The 22,465-nt window shown below is 38.2% G+C and overlaps 1 protein-coding gene across 6 annotated transcripts in view; it reads right to left on the minus strand.

The window, feature by feature from the left end:
* STARD8 (StAR related lipid transfer domain containing 8) overlaps positions 1–22,465 on the minus strand; it is a 128,991-nt gene that overhangs the window by 29,852 nt on the left and 76,674 nt on the right. Inside the window, exon 1 of one of the 6 annotated variants that reach the window (XM_075184532.1) lies at positions 10,407–10,579. The exons of the other annotated variants lie outside the window; for them this stretch is intronic. Coding sequence (XP_075040633.1) covers positions 10,407–10,440 — 34 coding nt within the window. The 5' untranslated portion in view covers positions 10,441–10,579. Of the gene's footprint in view, positions 1–10,406; positions 10,580–22,465 lie in introns of those variants that run through there. 6 annotated transcript variants of the gene reach the window in all.

Below are 22,465 nucleotides of genomic sequence, written 5' to 3' on the forward strand. Positions count from 1 at the left end.
TATTTAAAATCTAAAATGATTGTCAAAATTTGACCAGGATCATTCAGATTTCAATTGGAACTGGTGGAAAATGTGGCCAGATGTGATCAGACAACAAGACCCTGATGGTTACCGACCCCCAAGTGCAGACAGCTCACGAGTGCGGTAACATGTGTGTAGCTAAACTGAACATAGATCTTATTGCTCATACCAGAAGTCCAGATCTGAGGGTATTCGTGCAGTTTTATATTCTGATGAAGGTGGGTTACAGTAGTAGCTGCTACAATATGAGGTGAGGCAGGTATGTTATTGAGATGAAATAAGCAAAGGACTGTTCAGTTACCTAAATGAATAGAAGCAATATGATGCATTATTAGTCATATAGTGCCAGCATATTCCGTAGTGCTTAACATTTTTTTTTATTACATAGTAATTACACAAAACTGGGTGTTAAAAGACAAATGTGAAAAGGACCATGCTTGCAAGCTTACAATTATGTTATTTTTTTTTTTTTATTATTTTCTTTAGTTGTAATGTTTTTGATACTAGAATTATTACACAACAAAAAAATCTGCATATTATTTATGTAGTATATCACGATATACAACAAAAATATTTTGGATTTGACTGTGGGTGCTTTCACTTTTTTTATTTTATTAAATCATACTTTATTTGCATATAAATAAATGATGATGATGATTAGATAATGCAATCAGAAGAACATTTGTTTTTACCAATGAGAGTATTGTAGTTACAAAGTTGCCAACATTTTAAATTAGTTTGCGGGGAAACTCAAGCTGCTAAGCTGGTGCATCTAAGCAGTTTATAAACGGTATCGTCTTAGTGGACTTTACCGCACTACAATTCCCAGCATGTCATCATCGTGGGTTTGATCATAAGATGCAAATACACAGTAAGACCATAGCAAACAAGATAATTGCTAATCTGATACAACCGGTCACTTCAAGGGCCACATGTGCAGGCCTCCAATCTTCATAAGGGCCACACAGCCATAATCTGACTAAGAAAATAAAAAAGCCCCAACATGATCCCTGCACCCCCATATCAGCAATAGTTCATCCCTAACCCCCCCCCCCCCCGCCATATACCTTAAACCACCTACATGCCCAGAACTGGATGGGTGGGGGCGCGCACAGGGGGCATGTGCCCCAGACACCACTCTCTCTGGGGGGGGGGTTTATGCAGCGGGGGTTCTTACTAGAGCATTCGCGGTGTAAAACTGATTTGGAGCACGTCTCCAGGTAATGCCAAATGTATAAAGCATTTATGCAGGATTTTTGGGGAAAGATATACAGTATAACCTTGGTCTAGCCTCAGTTTTCATTACAACTGTTGTTACACCCAATACTTGGGAAGAATTTCTTTGTGTTCCACCTTCACTGATGATTAAATGACACAAGCAACTATTCATTTTTAGTTGCTGTAGCTCAATAGACAGCTGTGGTCAATTGGCTTCAGCTCATATTGTCAGTATTGAGATTCCTTATATGCAGACCATATGCATTTTGTAACCTTTTGTGTCATCCATTTACTACAGCTCTTATCAATCTGCCCTGTTTTAGAACCCATGGGATCAGCAACATTCCCAATTCTTGAGTCACATTAGAGGAGGATGATGGAGTTCATGATCATAAGGGGTTAATTCTAAATTGTTGGGTATTAATTGGTGATGGGGTGGGTGATGTTGATGAAGAGGTTATGATGAGGCTGTGATATTTATTGACAGAGGATGAGGGGATTGACTGATCAGGGGGTTAATGATTATTACGAGGTGATTTAGTTCTCATTTTTTTTTTTAATATTGTCCCACTAGGCTCTTAATTTTAGGCCATAGGGGACCCCCAGTCTTAAGTGCCCCCCAAAGCCTTAATCCAGCTCTGCAGATGCCCCAAAATTCACCCACATCCTCTTGCATCCCAATGTGTAAACCAAAACGCATTTCAGATTTCCTCGTAGGTCACTTAGCCCCAGACAGGCCACTCATATTTGCTCTTTGAGAAATGTCAGTATTGCACACTGGTCACTCTTTACTTTAAAAAAAGAAAATCAAAACCACCAAAAAGTGTAAAAGGGGGGGTGAACTAGACTACCTGGCCTATTCCAGATTGTAGAACATTTATACTGCAAGGACAGTGTCCTGTATGAATTTTTGTGTGATTAAACATTTAAAAAAAAAAAAAAAAAAAAAGAGAACTTCATCAGGGCAGCTTACTGCAGTTGGAAAATAATCTGAAAAAATATTGGGATCATACATCTGCACATTTGTGAAATTGGGCAATTTTTAAGATATATATTGGTCACCAGCAAATGTATAAATAGCACTCCATGTAACAAACAATGCATACCTTCCACAACAGATACATTTAAACAAGTTAGATTAATGAACTCTTTTTTTTTTTTTCTTCTTATAGAGGTGCATTTGAGACAACAATCTTCTTGCATTAGTTTTAAATCGGCCTCTGTGCTGTTCTGGGCCATGATCCTTCCAATACCTCTCAGTCTGTAACCCATTTGAACCCAGTCCCCTCCTTACATCATGGCAGTGCCCACCAAAGGCATTCTGTCCCCACTTGAACAGGAGGGAACAGGTTGTCGTCGCCGGCTCACACAAGATCAGCATGCTCAGCACCTAAAATCACACCTTCCTACCTACAGTTCAAACCTCGCTTCCTGGAGATATACAAAGATCAGTTGAGCGGGGGAGGATGACAATTCACATACAAGTGGCGAGATGCAAATCGTATGACGACGTTAAATGTGTCATTAGGTCAAAGTTCACTGAGGTGAGTGGTCATTTATGACCTACCCTCAATCTGGAGGTCTCCCAGACAGTAGAAAACTATGTATAAATAATCAGCACCTCTGTGATTATTCTAATGATTTGACTGGGAGAAGAACCAGCTGTAGCCTACCAACTGGGGACACTCAAACATGCAGGAGCTCTGACCTAGTCAAATGCTATTTGATAAGGATTAACATTTTTTAGAGTTCCACTAAAATCCCAAGTTTGATGATCTCATTCGTGGTCTAAGATCTCCAGAGATATTTCACACCTTACTCCACATCCAGCAGGTAAGTAAAATAGTGGCAGCACAAGCAGTGCACTTAGGGCAGACTATATCACTGTATCACCATAAGACGATAAACCTACATTATATTGAACTGGTTCTTTTTTCTTTCTGTATTGAATGACAATGCATAATGGCACTATACTATACTGGTAAGTGTACAACATAGTCACAATTCCTGTTTATAAGAGGATGGTATTTAAACCGTGCTGAACGTATTCTACATATTGATTATCATACCAGCTTTGCCCTCAATAAAATCACACTATTTAACAAAGTCACACCAACTAATTTGCACAACTGCTCAGACTTGTTTCCATATCACAAATAGTACAATACTGGAAGCTTTATTTTTGGGTGCAAAGCCCTTGATTCTATTTTTGCTTTTAATATGAATGTGTTTTTTTCCAAAATTTGCATGCTTACCCTTCAGACTTGATGCAACCAAAAATATCCTGTTTCTTCTAAACAGATAAAAAACAAATGAAGAGGTGTGGCAGAAAAGTTATATCTCGCCTCTGAATTTAGTGCACTTGTGTCCTTTTATAGGTACATACAAGGATTAGAGCAACAAAATGGAGTCAACTGCAAGAGGAGTCAAATTTTTGCTCCTACTGATGGTCTGAGCGGTAAGAGCAGGATAACCACTGTGCTGAGCATGACTGCAAAGCCAAGACAAAATATTCTAATGAACCCAAGGAGTAAAGACTGCATATATTAGGCGTTTCGGATTTAGTGATTTAGATTTTTATACCACCTGAGAGGGGCAGCAATAAGACGCTGACAACGCTTCTTTAAACAAGACACCTGTTGCGCTATCTGCATAATTTTAACAGCCATTGGTAGACTATAAAACAATGTAATATATATATATATATATATATATATATTTGATATTTGTGACGCTTATTATTCAGGGTTATTTAAGACAAATGAGATATAAAGCTGTACTTTAGGAGGATAAATGGAAAAGATGCAAGTAAGGTGGTAGTATAACTATGTAGTACGCAGTGCGTCGAGGTGCCAACACTCAAACTTTATATAAACATCAAGAAGTGAACGGGGGGGGGGGGGGGGGAGGGGTGCAGTAATGTACACTCATATAGGCACTGGACATAGAAATGGATCTCTGCCTTTTCCTGCTCTTATATGGCCACAGTCACTTTTGCAAACATCCACCGTTGTGCATTAAGACAAACTATATTGCATATTCAGGATACTTAATGTATTTTTTATTGTAAACAGAAGCAGCAACTATGGTAGACCATGGTACTAGAATGAACTTAAGGATGTCACTAACCACTATACACCCTTAGTAACTATAGTAGCTGGAGTAAAAAGACAGCTCAGAATGGAGTGCTTTACAAGGAACATTATACCATTTTATAAAGCTTATATTGGGGAAAATACAAGACTTTCTGTTTCCGATTACTTTGACACAGGCTACAGAAACTGTGATTTGTGATAAAACAGAGAGGCACTGGGCATGTGGAGACACCAGCGTGGCCTGTTTAGCAGATATTGGTCAACTTAGGAAAAATGAATTCTTGTGGGTCAGCTGTGCAGAGACTTCCTCCCACAGTGATCCTAATTTAGTAAATGGCTTAAAAGTCCATGCTGGTGCTTCCAAGTTTCCAAAGAAAAGGAATGAACCAAGCAGTTCTAAGCGCACACATCCCAGAGAGCTCCGGCCATAGGGCGGATGATATGCCAGAGTCAGAGGTGTGGTAGGATGTTGCAGACGTCTTTTGCGCATCCCAGATAATGCCACAAACGGCTTTAACAGAGATCACAGAACTGACAATAGTAACGTTTGCTGTGTCACCCTTTCGTGTGTGTATATATAAAATATATATATATATATATATATATATATATATATATATATATATATATATATATATATATATATATATCCCCAATTGTGCATTATGCAATACACAAGAACACATTCACGATGGAGCCAAAGTTCCAAAAAAAAAATAGTAAAATAAAAAAAAAGGGGGGGGGGGGGGAATACATAATTAGACGCTTGAGCCAATCATAATGTGCAGTAGCGTTTCTTCTCCAAAGCCTTCAGGAATCTTCAAGCTCCCACAGCAAACTGGTGGCTGCATTGAAGACCAGCAGCTCTTACAGATTGATATGAATGTTGGATCCATGATCTTTAACAGCATTCATAATGTCCAAAGGGGGCAGATTACTCGTCAAATCATGATGCAGCAAGTCCTGGTCAAATTGTTGCTGCATTAGATATTAGTAGAATTTTCTACATTTCTCAAAACCCAAGATATTTCACACTGTGGGGTATATTTACTAAACTGTGGGTTTGAAAAAGTGGAGGTGTTGCCTATGGCGACAAGAGTCTTGGTGTCATTTTGTAGAATGTACTAAATAACTAACTGGAATCTGATTGGTTGCTATAAGCAACATCTCCACTTTTCAAACCCGCAGTTTAGTAAATATACCCCCTGTGTGTACACATGCAGGGTAGACGAACGCAGGCTATTGTTATTAAGATGCCCATATACAATAAGCCAGACACACTTTGCCATCCTATGACTGTGGTCATATTAAAAGATATACCTGTCCATAGGTGTTTAGCTAACTGTAGCAGATAAAAGATAAATTTAAAAAGACAAAGTTGCTTGTGTATCAGGCTATTAAAGCTAATTATTTTGCTGTAAGTCACGGCACATACACCAAATTTTCTTTCACCTGATTACCAAAGTTTGAAAATCCAGCTTATTAAGTCAAACAGAAGCATAAAAGTATAACAAGTAGGGGCATATTCAATTGTTGGCGTTTCCCGCTGCGTTAAAAATATTACCGTTACTACGGTAATTCTAAGCCGGATTTCAGCTCGCAGCTCAGGGGAGCTGCAATCTGAAATCCAGCGTTAAAGGTACCATAATTTACGTGCACTATTACCATAATGACAGTAATAGTGCACACGCCACGTTACTTTTCTGGGTAATGCCAACAATTGAATATGCCCCGTACAATCATGTAAATCACTTATCATTGTCTTAACAGATAAAATACTCAATAGAAAACAATTATTTAGTACCGACATATATATGTGCCCAAATGTTTTGGATTAACAGAAAAGTTAAGGCTGTAGCCCAAAATTAAGTAGGTTTATCTAAAGGTATTTAATTCTAGAAAGTTACTGAAACTTATGTATTAATATTTAAAAAAACAAACAAAATAAAGACAACTGACAAGCACTAATTCAATAACCAAAAAAGCGCACTGCTCAAAGCACAGTTACGTAAGGGATTTTCACCAGGAGGTGAAAGGTTCACCTTGACCTTTAAACAAAATTGTTAGATTAACTGTATACACACTCATACAACATTTCGATAGCAGACTTCAAACGTTTACTGAAGCATAAAGGATAAAAAAGACTACTTAATCATGACCTCCAACTGTAACTATTTGGTCCAATGGGAGCAGCACTTTACTGGTCAAGAACATTCTGCTACTTTACCTGCTCATCAAAAGTATTAAGTTGGCTGTGGTGAAAAGATGACATGGTATAAACTGCGTCACCACACCTTGCATGCCACTTTTTACAAAATTTGACTTGACAGTCTCTGGAGAGATGTAGATGGATGACAAATATAAAATATATTGGCAGAATAGACTTGCATCACTTTTTCAGAATTGTTTAGGAAGTTTGTATGATGATTATGAAGGATAAGAAAGAGGAGTTTTCAAGAAATAAATATATTGAACTGTTAATAATGAGCTTCAAGTATCCAGTAGTGGAAAGGCTGATATACATTATTTGAAGGTCCTATTCATACTTTGCTGTTTCTGCATTGAAAATAAAGTTAGACATTTGGATTATTGATGCCACCATATAAAAAAAAAAACAAAACACATACACACAAAAACACTCCCCATTCCCAGCAATTTACCACTAGTATTTATGCTTAACCTGCATTTCTGTGGGAATGAGGGGGTCTTTTTTCTAACAGTGGTAATGAGGATTAAGGATCCCTATGATCCACTATACGCAGATATCATGCATAAGCAAGCTGTGGTAGTCCCACTGTTGTTGAACTGAATATACAATAAAATACTGCTCTTAAGTGAGATGCAACTCAAACAGTGCTAGAGAACCACGTTGTCCTGGATGATTTGCCACATGAATGAAACAGGTTTACAATCAAACCAATGTATTGTTTCTCAAATTAATTTACTCTTTGACAAACTGCAGGTCATCCTGATAACTGAGCTTTTTTGTTATTTATTTGGATAATCGATTTTTCACTAATGTCTGATAAAAAGGTTTTTATGCCATACCAAATATGATTCCACAAATGCCCAATTTCCATCACTGGAGAACAGGTTAGTTTACTCCACACTCACACTAGAATGAAAGCTCTCCTGAGTGAGGCCTACACAGGACCCACACTGGACCATATCTTCAGAAGCAGCTTGTTAATGAGGCATTCATAAACTTACTTTAGGTTAAAGAAAAAAAAAAAAGTTAAAGCACACCAAGTGTTCACTCTCAGAATGGTGGGATGCGAGTGCTTGACAATTGCCTCCTTATTTCCCAGGCTGACAGACACTCCCTGCTTACCCCCAGAGGCGCAGACGCTGCCTGGTGTGGGATGTGATCCCACACATTGAAAACATACAGAGTCCTTTCTACTCTTTCCAAACATGCTGCACAGTATGTCATGAAGGGCATGTAATTAACCCCTGAACAGACACTGCCCTGTATTTTACTGCCCCAGGAACATTCCTTACAGAGGCGGCTGTAGAGTGGGGTCATGATGGCTCCAGATCCTATTCTCAAAAACATTATCCCGTTAACCTCTTCCTTCAATGATCTTATGACTCCTGTGGCATCAGTAAGAGTAAACTATGACTCTTCAATGTGTCAACGTAAAATATCTCCAAGGGTGCAAATCACATCACAAGCACTAAATATTAAGAGGAAACAATTGAGCAAAAAATTCTAAAGATACTGATGTAGGATTACATAAGATTCATGATGTATTGTAAACATGCGATCAAGATCTTAGAAGACATGGCTCTTCTCCTCATAGGGACTGGACAATCTGAGGACATAAAGCATTTCACAACAGTGGGGTAAATATGTTCTTTACAAAAATGTCATCAAAGGCTACTGAAACATCAGAATTCAGGGTACCAACCCACTTATTATGCAAAAAGTACCTGGCTAAGAACATATGTTGAGAGGATCTTAAGAAACTAAACGGATCACTAAATTTTGCACACTAAGGGGGTCATTTAGAATCACACGAAGAATTACAGAATTGCACACTTTAAATACATTCACCCATATTTAGAGTTGCATTATATCTCAACTATAAATAAGGATGCAAATAACAGGTTAGTACTTACATGGCAAGCGTAGAAATTGTACCTACTTTGTGTAGAAGCAAAAAATAAGTTTCATACATTTCATGCAAAACTGACACACAAATGCACTTGCTTACAAATGTAAATCAGGCCCTAAATGCAAAATGTTTCCTTTGAAAAGATTCATAAAATCTGGATTCACACTGATAAAGCAAAATGTAATGCAGAAGTGAATAATGGATATAATGGTGTGAATTACAACTAATATTTGTTGGTATTCCCCAACAGCCATCCGTGATTTTAATTAGCTTTAACTTTAAGGGGAGAATTTGTTAATTAGCTGGATGGTAAGATTAGGGGCTCCTTGAGACTTTCCTCGAGTTTTATAAATATAAGCAATATTGTAATAAAATAAAAATTACATTTGTTCTGAGCAGAAAAAGTACATTTATCATTGTTTAGACTAGTAATTACTAAACCAACTCGTCGGTCTTGATCTTGAAGTTCACAATTGTATAATAAAATATTGCCAAAACTATAACCCCTCAAAGACAGCGTAAATACCTGACCTCTTACACAACTGTAAGTCTAGTATAATATATTAGGTATATGTAGGTGAGCTTCAGGTTTGTGCCATTTGGACAAATGAAGCCAAAAGAAATGAATTGTTCCAGAGTGACAGCAGCAACATCCTGCCACCTCCCACACACCACATTTATAACATACATCCTGTCCAAGTTCTCCACCAATTCTACATTCAGCAATGGATGTATACATAATCTCTATTGAATACTTGTCTTCTAAACTGGGGCACTGACACAAATCAGTACATTAAGATACAAAAGGGAATATTATCAGATGGTCATTATGCTGCCTCCCTCTCCATGGTTCTGTAGAAGAGTCCATCTGCCTTCCTTAAACTCCTAAAGTTTGTGAGAGGGGGTGAGGGGAAGCTCCCTAAAGGGAAAATGTTAAATACTGGCAACTGTGCTGTTCCTACACAAGTATTTCCTGCTATAAGATAACTCAGAAAATCTGGATTTCTGGAAATCATAAGCATTTTTTGCTCCAGAAATGAATTTGTGCACTAAATGTCTCTGCATGGAGTCAGAATACAAAATTTGGTTATATAGATATTACAAGTTACAGACATAATATTTTCCACCTATTTCTCATTTGTCTGCATAAATGCCTGCCACTGTGGTTTTTTATTTTTGTGTAAGAAAATATAACCACTTCACAATATTAGTCCCAATTCTACCATTTCCTGTTGTCAGAACGAAATGCCATCTGGTAGGATACTTGAAGGAATATACAGAAACATGCAGTTCCCATCAACACGAATATAAAAAAAAAAGTGATCTTACCATGTATAATGTAAGAAAAATCAAAGTTTAACAAAAGCAAAGACAACAAGCAGAAAACATCAGTTAATAATCCATCTAACAAATGAAATAACCTTTAAGTTTAAACCACTGCTAAGGGTCTCTCGCATTACCATGATGTAAATACTCTCTCACACACCCAACACATGTAATGTGTAGCATGACATTTAGTATCTAGCAGACAATAACCAAGTTGAAGTTGCAATAAATATATATCTATCTATCTCATAGGATGTGTGCAAATGAGCTGTAAAACTAATTAACAAAGGCTGTGCTGTGCTAACTCAGGATTATGTGCAATACTTATAGCATTGTAATAAGCACATATCCTTCATGTATGCATCACTTTATTCGTATTATTCTATATTTAGATGACTTACATATCTTAAAACTGTTGGCAAAAGTAAAAAATATAATTATTTAACAATACATAAAAATCAGAGAGAACTTTGCCATTTTTCTAACACAATTGATGAGCCCTGTGAAAGTCAGAGGCAATTAAAAAAGCAACATAATACAAGATTCACGTTTCAGCCAATATAATATTGTGTATGGTTTATTCATCATCTATAAATGATACAAGCTATCCTCGTAGTTTGCGGCTTACCATTTTTACTTCTCTTAGTCCTGATCCTATTCATTGGATTGCATGAGTTTAACCCCAGTTGTGGAGGGCAAAATCCTGGGAAGGACAGAGGCTGAACATACAGAGAGAGGTAGTAGTGACTCTCCTACACAGAGCCAGCTAATAGCAGCATCTGGCCCTGCTGACCTCACTAAACTCCCTTCCTCCAAGAACAAATGTTCCATGCACAACCCTGGCAGCCCTGAGACAGCCCATCGGGTGGGAGGAAAAAAAAAGTGAGCGAGAGTTTCTTTAACCTCGTCACTGCCAAATACGACTGCTACAAACTGCAGCAACACGCACTGGTTGTCTAGACACGAGCTACAAAACGGCAACGTTGTGCAGCGGAAGAAGGGCAGCGTTTGTGTCACGAACCATTCATTTACACATATATGACTGGCGGAGAAAAGCGCTTCTTAAAAACCATAATCGTTCTATAGATAGTATGACACTACACTTAGATGTGGGGTTCAGTCAATAATAAAGCAGCAGCTTCCACTGCCTCCTCCTGTCTTGCCCTCTCTAATTGAACGTTTTCTGAGAAAACAATTAAGAGTTTACTAGTTCAGAAACGAATGCCGTCAAGTAATCGGGTCCACTCCCTCAGATGAAAGCATTATTCCACTTTAGAAATAGTGTATGTGTTTTTTCCCTTTCATTAAATTCACAAATATTACCCTGTAGTCCCGCTCCTCCCTCCCCCAGATGTTTTCAATTCCGCAAGTATAGATGTATTTGAGGGGCTTGTTAAAAATGGCAGCCAAAAAAAATCTTGAAAGATTTCTCAGATTCAGCATTAATCGGCATTGTATTCTGTGTCTCTCTGGTTTATTCTGTATAAAGTACCAGACATATTCCGTAGTGTTGTACAATTGAACAGATTACACATCCATTCGTGCATAAAAACATTGCAGAGCTAACAATCTAAATAGGAGTCTGGTTTATCATTGGGACATTTATATTATGATAAAAAAAATAAGTAACAAAAAAGTTTAAAGTTAAAAAAGTTAATTTAAAGGGTAATAAGAACAAGTGAATTTATCAATGAGTGAGCATTTGATATATACCTATAGCCCTTTCAGCTTTGTTTTACATATTATAGCTTCTAAAAATGCCTACTGCATGATTAATGACAACTGATAAAATGTGTATATGTACCAGAATTGTGAATGTAATCTGGATAACTATGCTACACATTGTCTCTGGGTTAATGTAATATATGAGTTGCATACACTGTGTATGTGATAAATTATATGCAGAAGGAGATCTGGCAATGCAGCTGTTTACAAGAACTTCTGACTTTTATACACCAATTGGCCAAAAATTCCCAGATGACTGTAACCTGTCTTGTACCAATAATACTCCTTTTTTTCCTCTGGGTAATGATTTAACCTCTTCCGAGTTTAAACAAGTATTTTAAGGATTCCTTAACAGATTTAATCCACAACTCAGCATATATTTCTTTAAGATTCCTCCATCCTTTAAAGAAATCTAAAAATCTGTCTAAATATTCCAGACACATGGTACCATAATATAGCTAAACTAATACTGCCCTTCTAAATATCAATTTCGAATCTACCCAATTTCCATGCTAAAACTGGAATAATTCATAGAATATGGAAAACGAATACTTGCAACCAGACATTCTAATGCTAATTATACAAAAATAGAAATGTATCCTCCGAATGGATTGAAGACAGAAAGTGTAGTTTTCAAGTACAGCTTGGTGTTATTTGCACTTAAGAATATATTTTCAAGGAATGAAAAAATTCAGCATAACATAAATCTTCCACGAATATGATCAGGCTTTTTGTATGAAGTTCTCCTTACTATAATGTCATTGGAATAGACTAGAGAAGCAATTTTCTTTTCTACTAATCCTTTTTGTTTTATCATTATTGTGCAGATAGTGCTGCTATGAGGCCTAACCCATGTACTAAAAAGACCCTTCGCCAGAGAATTTATTTTGATATGCTGGTGAATTTCCTATGATATCTACACTCCTTCTTCTGTCCTTTGTACCATCTTTCAGACCAACCAGCTGCTGTGGTTTGAAGACCTCTGAAGAAGCCTATTTACCATTTACAGCCACTGTATTCCTGATCACTATCTCCATCTCAGGATGGTAATAAATGGTTCAGAAATAAAAAAAAATGCTTTGTTTAAATAAAGTATTTTTTCCTTTTTTGGTCAATAAATTTATTTTTTGTTCTTTTTTTTTTAAATAACTTTGTCTGCACTTCCATTTACAGTGTGCGTAGGCAAGCTGGCAAGCCGACATAAGCATTCAGAGATCGACTCCAGACTGGTCTTACGAGCGGTAAGTCGGGGAGCTAAGAATCACATCTTTTAATGGTAAATAGGGCAACAGAATTGTGCAATAAGCAGTGACAGAAAATCTTCAGTATTGCCCAATAATAAATACCTGCTTTAGGTCTCTGAAATTTAACATGATTTGGCTATTGTCAGGTTAATTACTTGAATTACATATCATAAGGATGACATTAGTATTGTTATCATTCCCATGACAAACATCACTGCCATTTACACTAACTACCCCTTACAGCAGACATGTAGGAGTGCCCAAGGCTTTGCATTAACCAGCACATCCTTTGCTGCATACTTTCTAAACCTCAAAATGTTGTGCATACCAAAGCGATATGATGTCTACTATGATATGCATTTCCAGAATGTCCACTTAGAACATATGGAAGTTACTCATTTATACTATGGTAGAATGTGCAGAAATGTGCTGTAACCCTTAGTAACCAATATGATTCTGTTATTTTCCAGCAAAGTTTCTAAAATTAATGTTAGCAACTCATTGGTTGCTACATATATGCCAACCTGACTTGTTTTTCTTTTTTACAACTGTAATCATCTGAACTGATTAATTAAAGGCATTTTTCAAATAAGTTTACACTAACCCAGGTGAAAGCAATTGGAAAACTTGTGATAAGGCATTAAGAAAATATCTCACTGAGAAAATGAGTGTGACAGTTATGAGGTTATGGGTTACAACATCTATTGTGTCTATTGCACCATGTTATTAAATTAACCATTGTGTCTGGTACAGGCTCACCAATTCGGATTCATTTATAGCCTGAAAGGCTGATTTATTAAAAAGAAATCAAATGTTTATACCTATACCTCATATGTTTTATGTCACACGCCGGATTCTCCAGTTTACTTCCCGGGGTCCGATGCGCAGGGCTGGCCTCCTCAGCTGGGCTCTCCTGCTCTGACGGCTTCCATCTTGCACATGTAAACTCCTGTCTTTTGTAATTTTCCTTTCTCTCCACTGACTAATTGCCTTTCGCTTCCCCTCTACCTGGGAACTGTTTAAGGCACCTGTTCTGTCTATATGGTGCCTGATCTTCATGTCCGGTGGCATGCTAAGCTGCTGGATTGTTTTGGCTCCTGTATTCCTGTGTATTCCTTGTGAATCCTGGTATGCTGTATCTGTTTCCATTCAGCAGATCCTGGTATCCAGAGGTATATGCCTCCCAGCTAATCCTGGTTTCCTGGTATGCTGTATCTGTTTCCATTCAACAGATCCTGGTATCCAGAGGTATATGCGTCCAAGCTTATCTTGGTATCTTCATGTCGGATATCATCCTTTTCTCCAGTCAATCTCGCCTTGTATCCATCCGAAGAACCGCAAACTGCATGGTGTAAGCAGCGAAGACCAAACCTCTTTGTGGGGGGTCCCTGGTGAATACCTTCGCCATGTTAGACTCTGTGCCCCCATGGTGGGCGGAGCTAAGCAGGGCAGATTGTAAGAATCCAGCCCTTCCTCTGGGCGCCGTTATATTTATTTATATATTTTTTTTTTTCCAAATAAGCCCTACAAAGAGTCTTCAGGTGATTTTTCCCATAACTTTGTAGACACCATGGGCCTTATTCATCAAGGCATGGATATAGGCTCTGCGTACTCCTGAATTCATCAAAGTACGGATCTCAGGATATATTCACTGTTGAATTTGGGTGTAGGTGCGCTGTGCTCTACTACACAAGACAGTGTACAATACATTTAAAACCTATGTAGATTACAGATTCGCAAAATAATGCACACAAAATATATATATATATATATATATATATATATATATATATATATATATATTGTTATAGACATGTTATAGCCTACATATGAGACTGTCATCATTAGTGATCAGGACTTGCCCTGTCGCAAGAGATCCAGCAGAAAAACAGGTAACTTTGCCATGCATTGAGCTTGATTTGCACATGACTGTGTGCGATTGAGCTTGGCACTCCCTTACTGTAAGCTAACTATGACCAAATGCCCCTTCCCTGCCCCGTTCACTCCCTGAAATCGTAGACTGTAGTATGTGTCCTTTTGCATTCAAAGACGGAGTGGACAGGGCTGCATTTACTGGTGTATGTCAAAATCAGCAGATACGTGCCTTGGTGAATCAGGCCCCATGTGAGGTTCTTTAATCACTATTCCTAAGTGGTTGCAGTGTTCAATTTTAAATCAGATAAGTGCCTCTGAGGTTAAAATTCCAAATTTACTATCACTTCCTATTCTACAGATTGATAAATGTACATGTTATGCATGGCCGAGGGCACTTTTACAGGCTATATTTACATGGGCAATTTCCAGTCTCTGCGATTGTATCTCAAGAGATTAATTGCTTAAGAAAAGACAATACAACTTTATACAATTTTATGCAACTTTATCTGCTTAAACTCATTAGATTAATTGTCCAAAGGGAAAGGAAAACTTCCTGTGTTCTCATTTTCAAAGAATCGCCTAGGATCTCCTGAACAAGTGTTTAATTGCTCATCCCATTAAACTTTACAGAGGCGGATAATTGTTGAAGTTTACGCGAGGCAGTTGGATTAGTCGCTAGTGCAATTGAAGGATATCATCTCACTACAGTGATTAAAATAGCTTGTGTATCTTCATGTGTCATTTTACCCTGGGCTAGAACCATGGCCTCTTACTTTCCTCAGACTAAATTTAGAGATTATTATAATTTGGCACAGGCACCTCCCAAACTGTACCATTATCACACTTAATTCCCTCTGTAACATCCTAGTGTCCTGTTTCCACATTACCAGAACTGGGATGAACCGATTTATGGGAAAATGGTCTAGAGGATGTCACAGGGTTAAACCAACAGGCCACCAATATCATACAGAATGAAATAAAATGGATATAGAGCTTCCCAGCCAAGAATTCCAGGAATGAAAAGGAAATATTACAAAACAGGATGTATAGCACTAGCTTCCAGCAATATTGCATTTTTTATACAAACTTGACTGAATATCCAGATAAGTGTTTTATTTTCTCCAAGCAACTCTCCTGTCTTCACCCTGGCATAAGAAAAACAGACAAGGCTTCCACAGAGTAACGCAAATTGCCCACAGCACTGTTAAAACTGCTACATTTATTGAAATAAAACTCCTGTAAATCAGCGCCAGCCACAGTTTGAAGTCATGCTGCACAGGTGCTTTGTACACCTCCATTGTTAAGTTATAGCTATGCAAAGATTCATCCATAAGTTTACCGACAATAAATAATGTAATTTCTGTATTCCAGTCACATGAACACTAATACACTGTAGAAATACTGCATGGACGTTTTAGAGACACATATATAAAGCTATTAAGCCATACTTTCCTAATTTCATTCTGGCACTTCCCTGCTGTTACATGAGAACGGCCTGCTCTCTCTGGAGTCCAAGAGGGCTTCTCCTCAGGATCTCCTAGACATTCCATGAGACTAGGCAACTATGTATTAAACCCAGTAATGTTATTTTTTTTATAATGCCTGAAGAGTGTTGTGGGTAAAAATCGGGCCCCCTTCTGCCGCCCAAGGTGACACTTGTACACTGCCTCTCACACTCCCCCTTCCAAAGCTCCATCATTGACGGAGCAAGCACAGTGGTTGGCACAGTGAGAGGTGCAGTGGCAGGACAGGAAGAATATTTCCTCTCCCTCATCTCACTACTCCTCTCACATTAGTCACCACTAATTGCTGGAGAGGGCAAAGGAGACTTTTGTTGTTGTCCGCACACTTCTGCAACCAATTATAGCAGAGTGTCCAGTGACTGCAGCACTGTGGGGGAAAGATGTTGAGAGCCAAAAAGAAAGGTGAGACCATTGTCTGTGCATAGGATGAAGCCATTCTCACCTAACCTTTTGTTATGGGAGGAATACCCCTCGGAGCAGAATGCCTTGTATGCATGGCCACATAACACAGTAAGTCTGTCTTTATATGTACTTTTTACACAAATATCCAATCACTTCACAGTACACTAACTTACTTATTACAGCACAAATCTTCATCTACAGCACAACTGACAACAGTCCTGATTTTATTTTTTTAGTAAAACAGTCTTGAAATGTGCATGGCCATGCCTGAACGGGTTGGACCTGATTTATTAAGGAAAGTAAAGGCAACAAAAGGAGTAGGTTTTCTTCTGGACAAACCATGTTACAATGCAAGGGGTGCAAATTAGTTAGTGTTATTATTTTACACATAAGATAAATACTGGCTGTTTTTTCATGTAGCACACAAACACTTGATAGCTTTATTTTTACACTGAAATTTAAAATGTATCTAGGATATAACCTACCCCAACTATAAATCTGTCCCCACATTTTAACTTTACCTCCCCATTCAATGGAACATGGATTTATCGAGGTGCAAAGTTACTTCTTTTTTTTTTTTTGCTTTACTTTCCTTAATGAATCAGCCCCATTGTGTTTTGGGGACATGGTCTACGCAGTCACAATTTTCCAATCAGGAATGTTGGCATGTATGATGTAAAGATGTACTGCCAGTTCTTATAACACACGTCCATTAAACTTACCATCTAGTCTGGGGGAGACGTATGTGGGGGCAGACGTGTGTTTTCTGCACAAAGTGTTTAGATATAGGTAAACAAAACAGTTGAACAAACATTGAACAATAATTGAAGACATCTAGAACTAATCTACATCTGCTGTAGCTTTTACTCTGCTACTTCTGATTGCACAGGACATTATAACTAGGTAAATCTTTTTAATTCCTGTATTTGCTGCTATTTTCCTTTCAAATACCAATGTTTGCCCCAAATTCTTTTTCTTGCTTTCCCTTCATGGCATTATCTTTAGAACTATATCCTCTTTTACCCATCCTGCAACACACACCTCTGTCCACATTGCCCCTTCAGTACTTCACTCACCTCTAGTGAACACTCATGAACTGTTTTCCTATTTAAATTCAATAGTTATATCAGCCTCACCCTGTCACCAGAAACTAAAAGGACACACATTTTACAATCATCTTTCTTTTTTTTTCTTCCTCCCTGCTTCTATTAGCTTGTGATATATCAACTAATCCAGGTCCCCCACACTTCTCCCACACACATATATCTGAACGCTACCAAAATCCAGCAAACCTCAAACGCATCACCTGTCTCCCATCTATTCCAAAGTCCTTTAAATGTGCCCTTTGAAATGCACGCTCTGTTTGTAACAAACTTACCTCCATACATGACCTCTTCCTCGCAAACAACCTCAACCTTATGACTATTACAGAAACATGGCTCATGCAATCAGACACTGCCTCACCTACAGCCCTTTCACATGGTGGCCTCCACACCTCCAGACCTGGAGGCAAACAAAGAGGAAGGGTTGGCCTACTTCTCTCCCCACAGTGCACATTCATAGTTCTACCAAATGTCCCATCACTCACGTTCATATCTTTTGAAGTACATACTGTTAGGATTTTTTTCCCCCTCTCGGATCATCCCTTTATTAGTTACTCACTCACTCCCAGTTCCTTAACCTCTCTGTTGTCAAGCTCTTCCAAGCCTCCTCATACCCGCAGGAGTATTAACTCTATCGATTTTTCTCTCACCAATTTCTACATTCTCCTCCCCTGATATGGCAGTTCCTCATTTTCACCATACCCTAGCAACTGCCCTTGATTGACAACGCGTAGACTTCGTTGTCAACCATGGCATACTAAAGTAACACAAAATCTACAAAAACTTTCTCGTAAAGCTGAATGTGACTGGCGTAAATCTTGTACCTCTAATGATTTCAGCGCATATACTGCTATCTACCACTCCTATCGAAGTGCTCTGGACACTGCTAAACAAGCATGCTTCCAATCTCTCATCTATGCTCAGGCTTCTAACCCCAAACGCCTTTTTAACACATTTAAATCTCTTCTCAATCCTACCACCCCAAACCCTCCGACTACCATCAGTGCCCAGGATCTTGCTTTCCTATTTCAAGGATAAGACTGATAAAATCAGACTTGAAATGGCATCATCTAACTCGACTAGCAGTCAGCTGCATTCCTTCCCAGCATCCTCTCTTCATTTGATCCCACAAATGAATAGGAAGTTTTTACTCTCTTCTTATCTTCCTACTCTACCTCCTGTCCTCTTGATCCCATTCCCTCACAAATTGGTAGGTCCCTGTCTCCTGTGCTCATTTCCCCTCTAACTAAAATCTGTAATCTATTGCGCTATACTGGTATATTTCCATCACTATTCAAGCACGCAGTGATTACTCCTATTCTAAAAAAAACTAAATTCTGACCGTTACTCTCTCTCAAATTATCACCAACATAGTTGTGTGACTGAGCATACAGCCCACTAAATACTTTGTAATCTTTGCATTCTAGCTGGAAAATATTCAATATGATGTAGCACTTACCCTTGCGTATCGAACCATTGCCCCATAGATTGTAAGCTTGTGAGCAGGGCCTTCTCACCTGTACATATGTATGTATTACCCAGTATTGTTTTATTACTGTGTATTCCCAATTGTAAAGCTCTACGGAATCTGCTGGCACTATATAAATAAATGATAATGATGATGATGATTAAACATACAGTATACACAGCAAATGACTGGCTCATAATTCTTAGCTAGCAGACAGAGCCAATTCTGGTGGCTCCAATATAATACTGAGTCCATTCTGATGTCAAATATACTGGTTTACAAAGCAGAGTCCTATTGTGACTAGTATACGAAGCACGCACACGTTTGGGGATACAAAACAGAGCAGCATTCTGGTGACCACTATACACAGCAGAGACCCATAATGGAGTTATTATATAGAGAAGAATCATTAATGGCTAGCATACATAGAAGAGGTTTGTACAGCAGCTCTGTAGAATAATGTTTTTAAACCTTCACATCGGTCCCTAGCTCAGTTAGAAAGAACACACCCTAATTTTCAGTCTATATTCCTTTCCTAAAGCCTGAGAAAACTGCACATATTAGCCATCAAAATAAAACAGGTATACCTTTTAGAATATGTTTGTGGAGGTGCACTAATTAAAAATAAGCATAACCATAAAAATGTGTTTGGGATGTAGACAATCTGTCAACAATGAACATATCGATACCATAATATTGTGACTGTCGATAGGATGTAAGGTCGGTAATCACAATGTTAACATTAAAACGGCAATGCCACCTGCCAGACCCGCTAGCAGTATACTCGCTGGCACAATACACCCGCCAGCACAATACACCTGCTGGATCTGCCAGCAATACAGTAAATATTACAGCAAAGAAGAATCCATACAATGAAACACAAAGTAAAAAATAAAAATGCGGACCCCATCACTCTAGGGAATCCAGCCCCATGCTGACCAGCCTGGGGTTGGTTGCCATTATGGCGGGTGGAGCCCATGCTGCGGGATCCCCTTCTATAGTTCTACCAGCCACAGCTGGCAAAGCTGGTACTAGTAAAATCAGGGGGGACCTCATGCTTTTTTACCCCCAATTCTGCTAGTAACAAGCTATGCTGGCACCACTAGGGGGGGTATGCTTTTTGTTTTTTACACTGTGCTCCAGTGTATGTGTTTTTTTCTCTCTCTTATTTACTGTATTGCCGGCAGGTCCGATGGGTGTATTGTGCAGGCAGGTGGCTGAGACATTGCCGTTTTAATGACGACATTGTGACTGTCAACTTTCCAACCTGTTGACAGTCACAGTGTCAAAATTTTAACTCCGAATAACAAACATATCTATATTCTGACTGGTGACATGTTCATTGTCGACAGACCGTATCCAACCTGCGCAGTTATTCTTCACTGAGATGTAAATTGTTTTATTTGAATACATCATCATCCATGGACGGGAATAGAATAGTGCCACCCTGTGGAAAATTTAACAGTAAAATAACAAACAAACAAGAAACATATCTTATGGGGGGGTATTCAATTGTTAGCGTTAACGGAAAAAAACGAGCGCTCAAAAAATCTTAGCGTTAATACGGTAATTACTCGCGGAATTTCAGCGCGGCGAGCTGAAATTCCGCGAGTAAACTACCGTATTAACGCTTTTTTCGCGCAATATTACTGTATAAACGGTAATATTTTTTGAGCGCTCGTTTTTTTCCGTTAACGCTAACGATTGAATACCTTCCTATATGTTCGACCTTAATTACACTAGATTACATTAAAGGAATATAGGAGTTTGAGGTATTGAGTATTTTATTTGAGTTACACGTCTTTTTGAGCATGTAATTGAGAGGTTTACTCATCTTTGCTGGTCACAATATAGCAGCTATGCAGAGTAAATCTAGACAAATGGCTAATATGGGAATGATCATGTTAGAAAGATAAAAATTCTGCGTTGCTTATCAAGCTGCTGTGTTTGATCACACAGGCATTACTGCTCCATTTACAGCACTCTGCAGCTTTACAAACACAACGTGACATGGAGCATGAACACCCACGTCCACCTGCCTGTAGAATGATTTCTGCACTGAATTGTTCTTGTAATGTATGGTAAATGCTAACACCAATAAAGAAAAGAATACTTACCGTAAAACACTGTCATTTCAGGAGTTCACATATAGTTTAATCATTTCCTAAAGATAACCTTCTTATTTCCCATATGTTCATTTTAGCAAGAATGTATGTTATTTATGGCTGGATTTAGCAGTAAACAGTACACTAGTTTAAGTAATGGAAACCAATATGTGTGACTGTAGACTCATGTTATGAATTAATCTAAAAGGTGGTAATGTAACAATTATAGCTTGCTCATATGTCTCATGAATGTCCCTCAACAAGTCAACAGGAAGTTCTACAGTCTTGTTGCTTTGTATTGGTGCAAAACTCCTCAGTCACTTCTAATATTGTAATATTCCACAGTAAGGGGTGTATTACCCTATATATATATTATACATAACCTAATATATGTAGAAACCAAATTGATAAGGCCATTTAGTGGTCTCAATTCCTCTCCAATAAGAACACATATGTTATAAGGTTCACTCATCGTGGTTTATAAGGAAATTAGTGAGCTAGGATTTTTGCACTCTAAATAATAGCCCTAGAGTTTGTTGATAAGTTAATGGAACTTGATGCACTGATATATACCTATGCACACTGTATTACACAGATGAGCTATGGTATGGTTTTCTGTAGCGCAATAACATGCTTCATATTTTAAAATTACTTTTCAGCAGTTTTGCCCTAGACGGAGATCATGGACATCTGGAATCCTGGGCCCCAGGCATTTGCTTATGATTGACATTCATTAGGAAATCTTGTGTATTAGAAGGATTAATGTACCCCCTGTTGTCATTTATTACACATATTAGCAGATACTTTGGGTTTCCATAAACTTAATAAAACCTTTAAATGGTCATAAAACCCCTTTGACCACATCCATTCCTGTTACCCAATGATGGGAGGTGTATGATGGGATATACCCAAACCAATTTATTATATGGATGGTACTGTGCACCAACATTAAATCCCTTAGCAAACTTTATATTTTCATCATAGCCTCCCCTTAGTTCTTTAAGCTTCATCCCCATAGTTATGTCACCTATCCTATATATTATTTCTTTCATTTATTGAACACTTATCAGAAACATAAAGTTGACCTTGTGTTTCTTGCATCCTTCCTGACTCTAGACAGTTTAGCAAGGCTCTCATCATCACTTCTGTCTGGCTGGAGTTGCACATGACACATTGCATACTATATTGCAGAAAATGTTAGTATGTACAGGGCAGCAAAGGGGAACCTTGGGCCACTGTGTG

Source organism: Mixophyes fleayi, chromosome 9 (assembly GCF_038048845.1).
Source record: "Mixophyes fleayi isolate aMixFle1 chromosome 9, aMixFle1.hap1, whole genome shotgun sequence".
NCBI lineage: Eukaryota > Metazoa > Chordata > Amphibia > Anura > Limnodynastidae > Mixophyes > Mixophyes fleayi.